The sequence below is a fragment of the Condylostylus longicornis genome, unplaced genomic scaffold (assembly GCF_029603195.1).
Source record: "Condylostylus longicornis isolate FDR11 unplaced genomic scaffold, ASM2960319v2 ptg000049l, whole genome shotgun sequence".
Classification (NCBI taxonomy): Eukaryota; Metazoa; Arthropoda; class Insecta; order Diptera; family Dolichopodidae; genus Condylostylus; species Condylostylus longicornis.
The window spans coordinates 3,442,610-3,460,485 of NW_026578018.1; the positions used below are offsets into that span (position 1 = coordinate 3,442,610).

At 24.3% G+C, this 17,876-nt stretch overlaps 1 protein-coding gene across 1 annotated transcript in view; it reads left to right on the forward strand.

The window, feature by feature from the left end:
- The window catches only part of LOC129611466 (uncharacterized), a 38,711-nt gene extending 24,505 nt beyond the window's left edge, over nt 1-14,206 (forward strand). Inside the window, exon 2 of the mRNA XM_055524643.1 lies at nt 11,054-14,206. Coding sequence (XP_055380618.1) covers nt 11,054-12,165 — 1,112 coding nt within the window. The 3' untranslated portion in view covers nt 12,166-14,206. The remainder of the gene's footprint in view (nt 1-11,053) is intronic.
- Nucleotides 14,207-17,876: the final 3,670 nt, after the last annotated feature.

Consider the following 17,876-nt stretch of genomic DNA (forward strand, 5'->3'; position numbering starts at 1 on the left):
AAATTGTGAGAAGAATATTAAAGAAATACAACCGTGCCAAAAATTTTTCATTTTCTTATTATAATAAGCATGTTTATATTGCTATTTAAAATTGCAACTACTTACAAGCATACACCAAGTACACCACTTAAATTTTGAAGTCAAACCCATCATACGTTAATATTAGCAAAGAATTTCCATTTAATATATTTTTTTAATTTAAATTTTCTTTACACAAGTCTCTTTTTCATATTTTTAAAATATTTTAATCACTGGGCATAATATAAGCATGTTGTTCATGTTCTATCATAAAAGTATCCAGTTGCGTTGAAGATTTTTAAACCATTGAGTGGTTTCAAATTCAGTATACAAATGCAATTTTATTTCAGTACAATTAAAATTTATATACTCCTAGATTGTAATAAATGAGCCAGGATGAGCGAGGATGAGCCAGAAGGAGCCTGGATGAGCCACTAAAATCTTTAGAACTAAAACCTAACCAACTTCTAGGAGCATTTAATGATACAAATTTTTTTTTTATATTTTATTTGAAATAAAGCTAGTAATTTTTAAGCGGAATTATTTGTAGTATTTTTTAGATTAGATGATATTTAGTTTGCCTGTTGTTAATTTGAAAAATTCTTAGCTAATTCCAGATAGATTTAGAAGTATAGTAATAAATTCAGACAGATTCAGAAGTATATTGGGTTCACAGTGTTATGGTTGTTAAAACCATTTCAGCGTAAATATAATTTGCTTATTTTCATTTTCTTAAATTCAATTGAAAAATTTTATTATCGAATTATAGAATTTAAGAACAACTAACTTAGAATATTTGAAATTATTTGAGCGGAACCAAATACTTTCCAAGAGAATACAAGAATTATCATAATTTAAAATTAAAATTGATGTGAATAATTGGCACAATATTTTGGGACGGCAATAGACAACAAATATCAGTGGTATAGAGTAAGAAATAATCAAATCTAGATTCAATCCAACTATGTTTGCTTAATGTTAATTGAATTCATCGAATTTATATTAAAATCTGATTTACTATAAACTATACTAGCACCTCTTTGTATTTTAGATTACAAATGCAATAACTATATCTAATTATTAGTGATCGCAATATTAATATAGAATTGATAAATTTGATCATTCAGAAATTTAATATTTTTGCAGTAGTACCGAGGGCGCAAATGTTAAACATCAACTTATTGTAGTTGGTAAAATTAAAATCAGAACCTTATCTCCAGTTTATGAAATCCAACTCAGTTAAACTTAAGAAAATTAATTTTGACCATTGAAAATATTTACCCAAAACGACGTGATTAATTCTAAATTTCCTCATTTTAATATTAAAACAAAGAAAAAACAACATAATTACAACAATTAGAAACATAAAAACACAACAAACAAGAAAAACAATTTTTTTTTCGACAGGTGATAAAATATTATTTTAAGGTAAATATAATTGCTATTTATTTCATAATTTTCTTCTTTGATATTCAAGAAAAGCCCATTTTTATTTAAAAAAAAAAAATCAAAATACTCGATACGTTCACCATTGAATAAAAAATATGCAAAAGAGTGCCATGTTTACCTATTCATTTGAAAAACGACTTAAAAAGATAAAGAGTACAAAGCCAACAAAAAATCAAACGTCATTTTATCTCTATAGAGTTAGGGCTAGTCTTTTAGTTTATTTAACCTTTAAAGAAGACTAGAAAACTATTAAAATATTTATAAACTAAGGTTTGTATGCATGTAAAGTGAGTAAATGTGAAAAGAAATAAGATTTTCAATTTTGAATTTTAATTGAAAATGAAATTGAAATTTGATTTTAAATATTGTGCAATTTAATTATATACGTATGTATGTATGTATATTATGCAATTGTATATTATGTAATTGAATAATATTTTGTGTAATTGTACAGTGTACAAGTATATAAAAAGAATAATATTACTTTAATAAATAACAAGCACAGTAAAATTTCTATAAATGAGAACAATGAGATGAAATTTAATAAGAAGCAGAGAAATCAAGAATGTTTTATTTTTAAGTAGAAAAGATTTCTTCTAATTACCACAAAAATTTCGACATTAATTATGGCAATTATACAAAAGTTCTACAGAAATTTCGCTACAAACGAATCACTTGCAAAATTTTCTATGAAGTTTTTTTCCATTGTAAAAGAAATTCCTACTCTCCCAAATTTCAGAATTTTCACTCTTATTATTTTTATAATTACTCATTATATGCATACAAACATTACTGTTAAAATTTTCGGCTTCGGAATTTCGGCTTAAAGAGTTAAATTTTCCGATTAATTAAAATATTCTCAAATTACAATGGTGCTTAAGAAAGAGAATTTGGAATAATTTTAAAATTTTTAACATTTGAGCGGAATTGTAAAATTAATTTAATAATTTTGAAATTCTCTAACTCAAACACGAAAATATTTTTTAAAAAAATAAATATTTTCGTTTCTGAGTTAGAAAAATATTCTCACCATTTTCTTTTTATGTTTGTATTAAACTCTCATTAGCTCTCATTATTCATTGCAGAACTTTTATTTTTTAAAATGTGTGACAGCTTAAATTTTTTTTAATAAATAGACACTATTTAACTGGGCGTTACTGTTAAATCTAATGCGATTACGTTCTTTTTTAGATTTAAAGTACTCACACCTCTTATTTTCCTCTCAATTAATAAAATTATAGTGTTGCAATTACCAAATATGTATATTTCAAACTGCACTCTTTTCAAGTGAATGGAGTGCAAACAATCTCTGTCCGGCATACGCATATTATGCAATCAACTTTCAATAAGAGAAATAATTGCATTTTTAACTTTTCTACTCTAGAATTATGAATACTAAAAAAATTCACTCAAACTCTATAGCTTAATATAAGAGCATTAAACTGTGAGCAATAATAATAAAGCCTAACATTATCGTTTACATAATTGTATTCTACTGTAATTATTAATTTACTTACTCTACTGTATACTATCATATTAATGTAACGCTTGTTTCTTTGTAATATTTTTTTTTCCTCCTTACGGAAATATAAATAAGTTTCTATTTCTTTCATTGTTAAAAACAGAAAGAAAGAAATAAAAGCAACGCACACCTGTCTGTATTGCGAATTGCAATATTGGGGACAAGTTTTACTTACTGTGTTTAATAATCATTTGATATCTTAACGATTTATTGGAAATAAATCACTACATTGTGTGTATATAGAAGGAAGAAGACTACTTTTAATTGTTAAAGAGAAGAAAAAAAAGCTAATAATGAAGCAATAAATTATTCTAGTTCAAAATTTGTGGTTTAAAATGGAAAAATTATTACTGACACTTCAAAAAAAAAATAATTATTTGCAAAAGGAACGAACAACGAGAGAAGTAAAAGAAATTATTAAAAGGAAAAAGGAAGTGGCTTTGAATTATTTTATGCTTTTTATATTGCACGAAGACTTTACTTGCCTGTCTACTGGTTTTACATGATTTAATTAAATTTTTTCCACATCAATAGTTTAAGGACAAAAAATTCCGCTTTTTCTGTCAAAATTTATTCTCATTCCGCCATTGGGGAATTTGTTGTGAAAAGTATTAAAACAAAAATGTTTAACCCAAGACATACATGATACATGCAGGTCTATGTGTACTACAATAATCTTATACAATTCTTACGTTAATTATGAGAAGGAGTTTTCATCTTAAAAATAAATTCAAAATTAGCAAGAGCGTATTGAGTTATTAAAGCACATTTCTATATGCACATAACACTTCTTAATTCACATATATAAACAATTAAAATTGAGCCGAAATTCGGTAAATCTCTGTCGTGGAACACTTTTCTCCAACACAATAATATACTGTTAAATTCCTGGCATTCGCTAGAAAAATTTTTCAATATTTAATAGGTTCAATTATACACGTGCATAAGTTGAGCACACATGCACAACATTTACTTTTTGTATTACTCACTCCCTCTCTAAAATTAATATGTTCCATTTTTATAGGGGAGGAGTTGTATGAGCATAAAAGAAAGACTTTGCGTATATGCTCAAAGCATTTACGTATAAATAAGCCCAATGGTATTCATAACATTCAAATTATATGTTAATTCTGCAGTCCTAGATACACAATTCAGCTTATAAGCCTTGAATGCTAAATTAAAGATTAATGCAATATGTAGAGCCCAAAATATCGGGGACCAATTTAAGTTAAGTTTTTATTAATTGAACCCTTAAAGTTTTTTTTAATTGTTTCACTGTTCTTCCAAAATGCAAAAATGCCTGTCTCCTGTAAATTGCACCATAACTCAATTAAAAATATTCAAACAACTATATACAAAATTTACAAAATTCAAGAGTAATTATTTAATTATTTAACAATCTGCTGCAAAGACGGAGAAAAACAACAAGAATTTCTTTAAATTTAAAATTATTGTAAAACCGTAAAAGTGATTATGTTATTTAGAGGTACAACCACTTCAACCAAAAATTATTATTGATCACGAAAAAATAACCGAATCATACTTAATGCATTCATCATAGCACTCTTTATGTACTTTTAAAAATATTTCATAAGAGAATAACAATTTATTCTTCTCCTTCAATTTATTATTTACTTTCACAACAAGTCAATCAAATTTTTTCTCAATAATGCTCTTTTTTTTGTTTTTTTGTTTTTCAACATGATAATTTATTTAAATTCGAAAAAAAATACATAAAAAAAAATTTACAACATTACAACAAAATTTTTTTCCCCATTTTTTTTTACAACAAAATTTGTAACAATTTTTCTCTCTCCAAAAAAAAAAGAAGAAGAGAAAAATGAAGAGAATAATAAGAATTTTCAAGCATTCACTTTAATAATATTGACAACAACACTATTATAATAATAATAATAATAACAGTAATTGTTATAATATTTACTTGTATGTTAAGTACTTTACCTACATATCTTTTTTTTTTCATAAAGTTCATTAAATGGGTCTTTCTTCCAGTTAAAATGAACATAAATGAAAATTTTCAATAACAATAATACGAGTAATTATGATAGTAACATAATAAAACAATCAAAGTAATGCAATTATTTATTTTTCGAAAAAACATACATAATCGCATTTTATTGAAAACAAACACAAATAACACAATATACAACACAAAATCAATCACAAATAACAACCATACATGAAAACATTTAAAATATTTTCATAATTTATCAAAAATATTAAAATATCATAACAGTAAAAAACAAAACATCGTTCCGACAATTTATAATAATTATCATGATAGTTTATACATTCATGTTATGTATAATGAAGATTATTATTGTTATGATAATTATTATCATGATCATTATTATTGTATTCATCATAAATATGGCATTATTTATACATTATGCATACGAGTGAATGTATACAATATAAAATTATTCTTGATCACTTGATAATTATTTTTACATATTTATGATTTTGACATAATAAGAATTTTTAAATGATTTCCTTAAGGGCTATTTAATGTCGCACTCATAATAATAAAAATTATTATGAAAACGGTCACTCGTTATTAAAATGCGTGTTGGTTGTAACTTATGCGCATACATGCAAGAAAATTTTATACTTATACGAACATATTATTTAAATGTATGTGTTTACAAAAAAATTATCATATTTTTCTCATCCCATATTAGAACTAGAACTATAATCTTGAGTGTATTTAAAGCGTTATTTAAATTTAGGTTTTTTTTTTGGTTGTTGTTAAGTAATTGCTCAATTTTTATAACAACTCTTCAACAGTTAGGAGGCTTGGAAAACGAATTTAAATTTTCTAATTTTTTTACTGAAACATGGATTTGGGCAAAATCTTCAACAAACTAAAGATTTTCCACATTGTTGGGCAATTTTCTGGAGCTGCCATGACAGCTGTGGGTAAAGTAAAACACGCGTCATATGAATTTTTTCGCTTGCTTCACAATGCAGTTTGTAGATTTATCGGAGTTTTCTGACATCTGACGTGTTCTACTTGCATTTGTGTAGAATATCATGAATTTCTAAATAGATGATGATTTCTAAATAGATGAGGACTGTGAATGAGAGTTATGATTTCCGGAGTTGACTCTTATAATTAATAAGTAGTTTTTTCATACACAATTTCATATCCACAAAGCCTAATAAATTACTACTCGTAGCTCTTTTGCTCGTTAGATTATTCTGTACAAGTTTAATTAAGTATTTCATTGAAAATATTAAGTGCGTATTTATATCTCATTTCTACATATTTACTCTTCTATACTTACAATATATTCAACTCGTACACGAATATTCACCAAAAATATTATAATAATAAATTTCAATATAATTTTATTTCAAAAAAAAAAAAATTATAAGACAAATCGAAGGCGCCTAAATTGCATATAAAGTCTTTTTTTTTTCATATTTAATTTATTTCCATGTCATTCCCAATGAATATATGTATATATATATGAAAATATTGCTTCCAGCATTACATTTATTGAACATTATCCACAAAGAGTGTACTCAAAATTTTCATTGCCATAAATAGTTTACAAGTGCGTTCTCATAAATAAATGACAAACTTTTTTTAATAATTTTTTTTTGGAATGCAAGTCATGGAACGCACAAATCAACATGTTATCACTTTTTCTTTTCTTTTATTTATATAAGTTTACAAAAGTGTACGTTTCTCACATGTGCCCATAATTAAATTTCACATTATTGTTTATACACACATAAAGAGCTGCATAACACTTCCCTACATGATTCTTAAACATTATGACATCACATATAGGGTTATTATCGATAAAGTAAATTTTAAATTTCAGTTCCACCCAACCTTTTCTAAAATTTCAATGAAATATTTTATTACTGAATTATTGAAATTAGAATGAAATTAATTAGAAAATTTTTGAAAAAATATTAAATTTTATCAATTTTATTGGCATGGCAGTATATTATTTTATTCTAAGCGTTTCTAACATTTTGGAACGAAAATTACTAGTTTTATTTATTCACCAAGCTTTGCTAATAGTCGAAAAAAAATTAGATCTGGTTCAAAAATGACTCAACATTATATCAAATATACATACAAAATTTATTATATGTCAGTATTTTTACTATCATGACAATTATACCATACATTGCAAAATAAAGAATAGTAAAAATTTCGCTTGTAATAATGGGCCGTAGTCCGAGAGTCTTGCTATTTACTGAATGATAGTGACATAGCAATCATCTGAATGTAGGAACCACAAAATTATGTTATTCCTTTTTTAAATTACGGCAACATAAAATATCATAATTTTTCGACTGAAACCCTCTCCACATACAAAGTCATGCTTATATTATAAAAGTTAGTACTAAATATCACCTTATCACAGTCAAATATCACCCGAATTTAACAATTAAATGACGAAAGTAATATAACATTCAAATGAGTTTATTGTCATATAACTATATATTGTTCTTATTGTTCTACATTACTGAAATATTGTAAAAAGGTTTCCGTTCACTGGAATCACTATACAATGTTCTTCATTGTTAGAGAAAATATTAATTATATTTTGAACTTAAATTGACAATGTCAATACTAAATGGTTGATATGATTGTGAGCGAACTATGAAAATTTTCTCCCATAATGTAAATTTCATATATGTATATACAAGCGTTCTTTGATTGTATATGACAGAAGTGGAAGAAAAAATTTTTTTAAATGCGCGTTCTTTATAAATTAAAACTTTCTAATACTTAAAAAATAATTTGAATTGAATCAAGAACAGATAGTGTGTGAGAGCACATTTTGTTTTTACAATTTTTGATGTCAAAAATTCAAATCTTACGGATTTCGAGCTAAAAGCTGCTCAAATTTCATATTTTTTAATCTTACCGTCTATAGAAGAGGAACAATACTAAAAATTTAAAAAAACCAGTTTTAGGTAACAGTTTAGCGGCAGTTTACAGGGTTTAGGTTTCGTTACCATTCGAAACCATTTTTGTTGTTGCGATACAATTAATAGTCAAAAAAATGACATTTTTAGTAATTTCGCGAGCTTAAACTTTTCAGAAGAGGGAGAAAGGGTAAAAATAGAATTCTGTTATAGAAACAAGTTTCTAGTAATGCCTTCTTTATATTGGAATTTTCAGCTTTCTTTCTTAAAAGATGTAGAAGTTTTGTAAACAGATTCACGGACGAACGGACAAAATTTCATTAAAAGGACAAAAGGACAAAGTAAGACATTATTTTTAAGTCCTTTTTTCAGTTTTTTCTCTTTTTTTCAAAAGTGCTTAATATGTATATATATACATATATATATCTATATATATATATATATATATATATATATATATATATATAACTAGCATTGTTTTGGTAAAAACACTTTTTTATTGAAATTATTCTCATTTTAAATCTCGTTACTGCAAATTTTGCATACTTTAAAGGAAGAAATTTCCTTTTCTTAGTACATAATACAATAGATAATTGTGTTTGTATAGTTGTATCACAAAATCATTGTCAGGCTTTCGGTTTTGGGATGAACCAAGGAGATGAACGTTAAACTATTAGCAAGTTTTAGCACTTGAAAATTTTACGTGATATGGAGCAAAGTATAGAGAAATATTTTAAGCTTTTAACTACATGCCTAGTTAAAGTATTAGCAATTTTGAGATATTGTGATATTATTCTCCGCTTATTACACGAGTTAACATAAAACCACAGTTTCTCATGAGCTAAGCTGATGAAAATGAATTCTTCCAACCTATAATGGCAATAGAGAAGGGAGTAGTATGAGAGGATTAATAACAGTTCTCAATACAAAGATCGTAGAATTTTAGTGAACTAGTGTATATGGAAAGACCACATGGACAGATAATATCTTTTTCCTTCAAATTTTCTTGAATTAAAATATGCCATAAATATAATAATCTCATCATATACGATAATGTTTTTTCTATATACTCATCACTATATTTAGGTACATATTTGTAAAAATTTCAAAGAGCCCTTTTCTAATTTCAAATGCATATATATACGAAGCATAATATATAAGTGCATAATATAAACCTATTTATAATAATGTTGACTCTATAATGATATACAAGTACTCATAATATTATAATAGATGGTGGATTGTGTCACGAATATGTAATAAGAATTTTAAATTTTTTAGATAGCGCCTATAAATATGGACAATCTCATAATAATAATTTCATCTTCATTAAAAATGCTTAGTCATTCACTCAATATGTGCTTATGTAAAGCTTGTATTACATAGAGTTGCGTCAATATTTATTCAATATCAAGGGAATATTGCATTATAAATCTAAATATATGGTTAAGTATCTACATGTCATGTATATATATAGTTGCAGCAGCATTTATTTTATGCCTATTTTAAAATCTTGTATGTAGGGAATGCAGAAAAATTTAAAATTATTATTATTGATTTAACCTAGTTTTTGAAACAAAGTAAATGGTACTACTTTATATATGAAGTCTTCTGTAAGTACGATAAAATGTAAAGTACAAAATGTTTAATTGTTGAATGGTTGTATACAATTGTAATAAACCATATAGGACGGCACGTAATGTAGGTTTTAAGGGATTTTTCCACTATTTTTTTTTTGTTGCTGTTTTGCTTCTACAATTTGTACTTCAATGATTTCTCATTCATATATAGGAGAGTGCAATATTATTATGTGACCACGCATATTATATATGGGCTCATAAAAAATGGACTCAGATATTTTTGTTTGATGATTCAGAATAAAGTGATCTTCATTATTATTATTTTTTATTTCTATTTCTATTTGCTTTTTTTATTTTAATTTTAAACTTTTAGTTTTTTAGGTTATAGTAGTTAAGTTTTAGTATTTTAATTATTTTTTTTTTCTTTCTTATGTGCATATATGGGAATTTTAAATTGTCGTCATCATGCATTTCAAATTCTAAATATAGGTTAAATATGAAATTTTAGAATAGTTTAATGGGTCTGAATTAACACTTAACAGGCTCGCTTCTGACTTATTCGGCACCTTATTCACTATTCAAAATGTGCGGCCTCCGCCCAATAAGTTTTTTATGCGTTGAAAAGTATTCAGTTAACATTGCAAATTGTGCCTAATAAATCCCTTTCTTACTGAGTTAAACTTTATCATACTGAGTACAAGATAACTAATACATAGAGTTAAAACCTGGAATTAAACTTTCAACTTTTTGTTTTGTAAATGTTTGTATATAGAAAGAATAAAATCTTTTATGTGCTATACCGGAAAAAATTTTTATTTTTTCATATTTTTATGGTTTTTATTTTAATCTTTTCCACAGCGTTTTTGTTTTTTGACGCCCTTTGCAAATGCTTACTTTGCATATATGGCGAATCCGGCACTGTATTATAAAAAAAAATACGAAGAAGACAACACGATATACATATGCGCATTATCCGAAAGTAACCATTTATTATCATCTGGCTTTAAAAATAATAGGTCATTTTAAATTTAAGCAATGTAATGTATTTGTCTGTAATTTTAGACAATTACTTTTAAGTTTCAAAATACACGGAGTGTATTAAACCTTTGTTTTGGCGTGGGTAAGATCTTTGTTCTCGAGGCAAAACACCACGACTTCAAAGATTTTAAGAAAATTTTACATAATAAGTCTAATTTTAATGAACATATATATGTTCTCAATAATCCCAAGGCACAGGGCTTATCTATAGGGCAATATATTCAAATATGGAGCTAATTAACTAGAATAGCTAGTTAGGAGCTAATTGTATAATTTAGAAATGATTAGGCCATGTTTAATATGCACTTTACTGTATAATTAATTCTCAATGTAAAACAAAGAAACTCTTATTTGTGTTGGCCTCCATAGTGTTCTGCTGATGGCCTCTATAGTTCATAACTCCTGATAACCCTAACAGCAAAATTTTTTATTAATTCTATTAAAAATAAAATAATTTTCTCATTATAAATTTAAATTAGAGAAATTTACTAATTATACATTATTTTTTGTTTCTTTCTCTTTTATTTAGGATGCCCAACAACAGCTGATACAGCATGTTTACGTTGTAATATTGAAGGATGTATTAAATGTCCTGATTTATTAATACAAGATACAAGAACATGTATTAATAGTACATGTCCATCTGGTTATTTACAACAATGGTCATCATCACCAGATTTTATGGGTAAAATATGTATACCACAGGGTATGTCAGCACCGTTATTAGCTGTTATAACTGGTTTAATATCAGGTTGTATAATATGTTTTTCATGTTTAATAATTGCTATTATACTTATTAAACGTAAACGTCGAAAAAATGCTATTAAAAAGAAATTAATACATGAAACAACAATGGATCGTTCCGATTTTTTAAGGCAATTAGAAGAGATGCGTCCAAATGCTGAATATTTTTTAGCAATGTTAAATGATACAAGACGTCAAATACGTAAATTATATTTATCTGGTGAAATTGAAACAGCAAATGCATATAGACCAGTTATTAGAGATTTAGCAAAAATTTTAATATTATTAAATCGTCCAATTGAATTAATACCAGCACCACCAAATGATTGGAATCATATATATACATGGGCTGAACAATCATTAGAAAAATATAAACCAAAAATAGGACAATTAATTGATTTCTTTCAATCACCAACTACTACAACAACATCACATCATGGTAATAACGGTGGTATCGGTGGTATTAATAGTGATTATTATGATAATGGTAGTCAACAATTTAGTGATAATTATGGTGGTAGTTTTAATGGTAGTAGCTTTTATGGTGGTAGTAGAGTTGGTGATAATGGCCCAAATAATGCTAGTGATTTACGTGTATATCATTTACATCAAAATCATTTACAATTACAACGTAATAAAAATTTCCAATTATTTGGTTCATTAATTAGTTTACATGAATTAGAGGATAATTCAAGAACAACAGATCCATTTGGTAGTAATTTTAATACATTAAGAGCTGGTATCGGTGGTGGGATTAATGGTGGTGGTCCCAACTCTGGTACATTAGGTATTGGTGGTAATTTAATAACAGATTTAAATGCTAGTTCATTATGGTTAGAAGATGAATTTTTTAGATTAGGTTTTCGGCCACAAGATGAAATTACGACTGAATTATGAAAATAATATTAATTAATTTTAAAAATAAAGAATAAAAACGAAAAAAAAATGAATGAATTTAATTTTAATAATTAAACAATAAAATTTTAAAATTTGAATAGACGTTGAATATTTTTTTTTTTTGTTTTTCACCTGTTGTTAAATAATAATTATTTTAAATTAGTAAAATTAATAAAATATTATTTTAAATATTTTAAAATTAAAATTAAATATTCACCACGTAAATGCACCTATACTTTAATATACGCCGTAATAACGTAATTTACGTATCGTAATTACGTAATTATCGTAAATGATCGTATAATCTAATTAATATCGTAAAGCTGATCGTATATTTTAATTAATATTATCTTAAAATACGATCAGTTTATAATTTTTCATGAATCTCGTTCAATTATAATGATTCAAGAGTGATAATTTAAGCCTGCGGTATTGCGATAATGAGGAAAAAACCAAACAAGAGGCAGTTTGATATTGCAAGGTTATTTCATTCATATGATCAGGATAGTGTAAATTAGAGTCGGAATATTAAAAAATTCTATGCTCTTGTCCAGCTTTGGCACGGAGAAGGTGGATGTAAATTCTAGGGTTCTTAACCGGTTCATAAAAGACATGGACTGATTCACGTAAGAGGGGGATTTGGAGATCCAGCGGTATCACAATGTGCCTAATTATATGTAAGTGGGGTCTCGGCTGGCCGCGTCAACCTAAACCTAACCTAAACCTAAGAAAAGAGGTCGGATAAAAATATTTAAAAAAAAAAGGTCGAAACCGAATTCTAATACGAAACGAAAACCAGAATGTATGTCGAATTCGCGAAATTTTATGCCGATTACGCACGCCTGAATTGTTGTAGTTCTTGAAATGCTATCAAGAACGTATTGTATAGAATACACATTAAATTAATTTCTTTAGATCACGACATTAGATATTTCTGAAAACGTATATTAAGGTTTAGGTGTAGGGCTAAAATAAACCGAAATATTTATATGTAAATTTTTTTTTTAAATAAAAAATTTGTATAAAAGTAATAATATATGAGTAGATATATTGTGTTAATGTACATAATATATAACAAAAAAATTGTGATGAAATATAAATATAAAATATAAAAAATTTCAATTAATAGAAATTATTTTAGAAAATTAAAAATTAAATTATAATTATATAGACTTTAAATATTTTAAATAATAATAAAAAAAAAATGGCTCACAAAAAATATAAAATATAGATTTTTTATAGAATTAATAAAATTTTAATTATAATATGTAGATAAAAACCAAAAAAAAACTACTTTGCTATACTAAAAATCTAATTTGTATAATGATAAAGTATAGGGTGTTTTATTATTAAAATATAATGTAGATAGTAATTTACTCACCATATTTTTGAGTGTTTCTCAAAATTTAAATCCATAATTTGTTTAAATTAGTCTAATGAAAATAGCCCCGATGGGCTGCATTTTAAAAGATTCAAATTAATCCATAATGTTTCTAAAATATTAAATTCTCCTTTGAGTGAATTCCCACGATTTCATGGTTTAAAACTGATTTATTTAGTTCCCACCATTTCATGGTTTAAAACGAGTTTATGTATAGTTATGTTTACAGCTCCGCGCTGAAATAATAATTTTAAGAGTAATATAAAGAAGAGTCACAATAAAATACGGCGGGATTGTTAACGAGCGAGGCTTCTAAGAAAACGGCAACTGAAGTACAAGCTTTCAGTCGGAATAATTTTTCACCAATTATACGAATTTAAAATTCTTGTGAACTTATTATTATTATTGCTATTTCTTAGACAAAACAAAATTTATTAAAATTTTAAACAATTTTTTGTTTTTTAAATATAGTAAATCACCCTATTACATTTCGTTACATTTTAAATATTGTAATAAGAGAAAAAATCACAAAATAATAGATAAATTTTTTTAATTGTAAATTTTTTTTTAGATTTTAAGGAAATTAAATCACAAAATATTTTAATTATTAAAATTATTATTTATTAAAATATAAAAATATGAAAAGATGAAATAAAACAAAAAAAATTAAAATAACAAAACTGAAAAAGAAAATATTATTGCTTTTATTTATTTAAAAAAAAAAAACTTAAAACAGCTCATACGCCCAGCTCACCTTATAGAGATGCTCAAAATTTCCCAAACAGATGGAAAAATTTTATGTGTTCTGGATGCCAAATGGAATTTTGAATATTTTTAAATTCAAATTTTCCAAATTCTCTCTGAGATTTAATGGTCGCATGGTTTGTTTTATACTCTGCTAGAAATTGGAAAGAAGAAGAAAAACTTTTTGTTTTAGTTTTTTACTACTTTCTCTGAATGCTTTAAATTTCAATTAATTAAAAAGTAAACTATAAATATATTGACTATTCTATTATCGAGTTCATATCCATACCACTTTAAGAGAAGCAGTAGTTGATGATTTCATATTCTGTATAAGAACAATAAAATATTATTACATCTTTCACATTTAAATTTATAAACTTATTTTCAGTCCTACAAAGCACTCCTATAGCTACTGAATTTAATTTTTATATAGAATTTCAATAAATTAAAAAGAAGTTGGTTAGAAAATTTGTATTTTTGTTCTATAAAATTAGTTCCTATTGTGAATAGGAATATTCAAAAATCATCCTATTATAAAATACAATTATATGAACGAACTATTTATTCAAGACACAAACCAAGAGAAAAAATATTAATATAGAAATTTAATTGCATATATTTAGGATTTTAAAAATTTACTTTGCAATTTTAGCAATTATGAAATATTGCATAAATTTAGGAATGGAAATTAAGAAAAATTCATTTTCAAAATTTTGTGAACTATGAACATTAAAATATTCATTTTTGATTCATTTGCTACAAAGCGTTCACATCACAAAACATTCTGCGCGAAAATTTCTTAATATCGAAAAAATTTAATTATCAATGTTAAAAAAATAATATTAACAAAAGTTCAAAATAATAAGAATGAATTTAGATAATTCTTCGAATAAAATAATACTTGATACAAATATAGCGACTCACTCAATTGTTTCCAACAAGATTCATAATAATGAGGCTCTTAACGTGTGAATATAAAACAATTATATGTATACCGTGCTCCGTTGAATTAGAATAAGAGATTTTAATATGACAAAAGAGCTTAGAAAAAATTAAGAATTTTATGAGAATTTAGTGATCAAGTTAGGAAATGAAAAGAAAACTTAGAAATTTTTTCTTGATATTTCCACATTAAAGGGTATTTTTTGAAATTTTATTATTCAAATGAGGGATTACAAAACATTTAAAGTCTCATATTCCAACTTGAGAGCGGTGATTCGAAAATTACATTTTAAACTAATAAAAGTTTGATCATCTTACCACAATTTTAAAAATGTTTTTGTAAAGTTTTTTTATAACTAATTATAAAACATTAAATTAAACACAACAGTTTTTATTTTTTTTTTATATATACATTTAATTTTTTTTAATATTATTTTAATAGTTTTTTTTTTCAATAATTACTATTATTAATTATTTAATTAATTTTATTAATTTATTTGAATTTTATTTTCTAAAAATTTTAAACGATGTAATGTAAAATCCTTTAATATGTAATTTATTTATTTGTTTTAGACCTTAATTTAAAAATAGGAATTTTAGAAATATTTTGGTGTAATTTTTATATTTCTATTTTTAAAAATATTCTTCGAAAATTATTATCAAACTTTTCACTTAAGACTTATCACACAGAAATACAAAGATAAATCAAATAGTTAATACAAAAAATTCTATTATTAAAAAACAATTTTAATTTCTCACACAAGAAAAATAAAACAACATAAAATATACAATTTATTGGATATTTTTCTAAAAATTACGAAAGAATGTTTACATATAATTATAGTAATAATAATAATGAAAGAATTTACTAATTTATACAATATGAATTATTATTTTATTGTTGTTAGTTAAAAGAATAGATTGATTACAAGAGTCAACTTAAAAAAAAAATTGAAAAAATTGAAATTTTAACAGGAGTTTCTTTCATCTGAGTTATATTAAACCCAAAGAAATATTTGAAAATTAGTGGAATTTGCTGACATTCAAGTTTTAAAACTTCTCTTTACATCTTAATTTTTAATACAAATTTTGCTTCTAAAATCAAATAGTTTAGCTCATATTAAAAAACTCAATTTTCGATTTAATTTGGCAAAATATAATAGAAAAATTTATATTAAATTATATTTTGAATTATTGGACGTCTTAGCTCAGCGAAATAAAAATTTAATTAGAAACCAAGAATTTTTAATGAAATATGAAATTCAATTGTACAAACAATATTTCTTTTATTTTTGATGAAAATTAAGTTCAGACAATGTGATAAAATTTTATTAATTAGGCTCAATTATATTATTTATAATTAGATTACTTTAAAACTAATTTGTTGCTATACAATATATATAAAAGTTTTCCCTCAAATATTTATGGTTTGGTTTTCGAAACAATTTACATTTGATTCAAAAATGAATTTCCATATTTGATTCAAAACAAAAAACACTAAAGAGTTCACACTTTCATATTATAAATACAACAAAACAAATTATTAAAAATAATTATAATTTTTACGCGGCTATTAAAAAATATTTTAAAATTACAAAAAAAAAAAACTATTTTACAGTGAACCTAACAACTAAAAAGCAGTCTACTTTATCGTTAAGAACACTTAAATGTAATCAATTTCTATCTATATTAAATATATTAATGTAATTTTTTCTTTAAAAATAATTATAAATATAATTATATTATAAATTCTATAATAATTATATGAAATACAAACACGCTACACTACAAATAAAACAAACAAACATTATAAAATCTAAAATTGCACAAATAAATTATTAAAAATTATTTTCTAAATTAATAATCCTATCAAAAAATTTATATTTAATTTATTTAAAAATATTTATTCATAAATAAATTAAATAAAAATATTTATATTAAAAAGGAAATGTTTAAAAAAATAAACATTTTTTTTTTATTTTTTTAATGTAATAAAATTTTAAAATATTATTCAAATTAGTGCTAAAATGGAAGATTATTTAAAATAACGATATGAATAAACCGATCAAATTGAGTTTTTTATGAAAAAAGATTAAAATTGAATATTTTTCAAAAAAATTCTTATATAGATTATAAAATATTTGGCAAATTTACGAAAACGAGTTTTTATATTGGACATTAGAAACTTTCATGTTTTTTTTTTTAGTTTTTCATGAGATTTTAATATTTTCATGATAATTTGATTTTTAATAATTTTATGACTTGATATTATAATTGATTTTATCAATAATATTTAAAAGAAATCTTAAAAAAAAATTTAAATATCGTTTTCTTAAAAAAATTTTAATTTTTTTTATAGTATTCTCTGGTTGTGCTATGAAAAAGTATAATATCGAATACAAATGAAAAAAAAAATTAATGTAATTGCAATTTTAAATTCTTTTTAATAATTTTCGGATAAAATAATTATTTTGCAATTAATATGCAAATATATTATGTATTTGTTAATTTTGTAATAATTAGTAATGAATGCATTCTCAATCAACAGAAACTCAAATATATATTTTATAAATAATTTCCAAAAAGATTAAAAAAATTTCATATTTTTCTATTATATTTATTAGTATTTAAGCCATTAGTTACG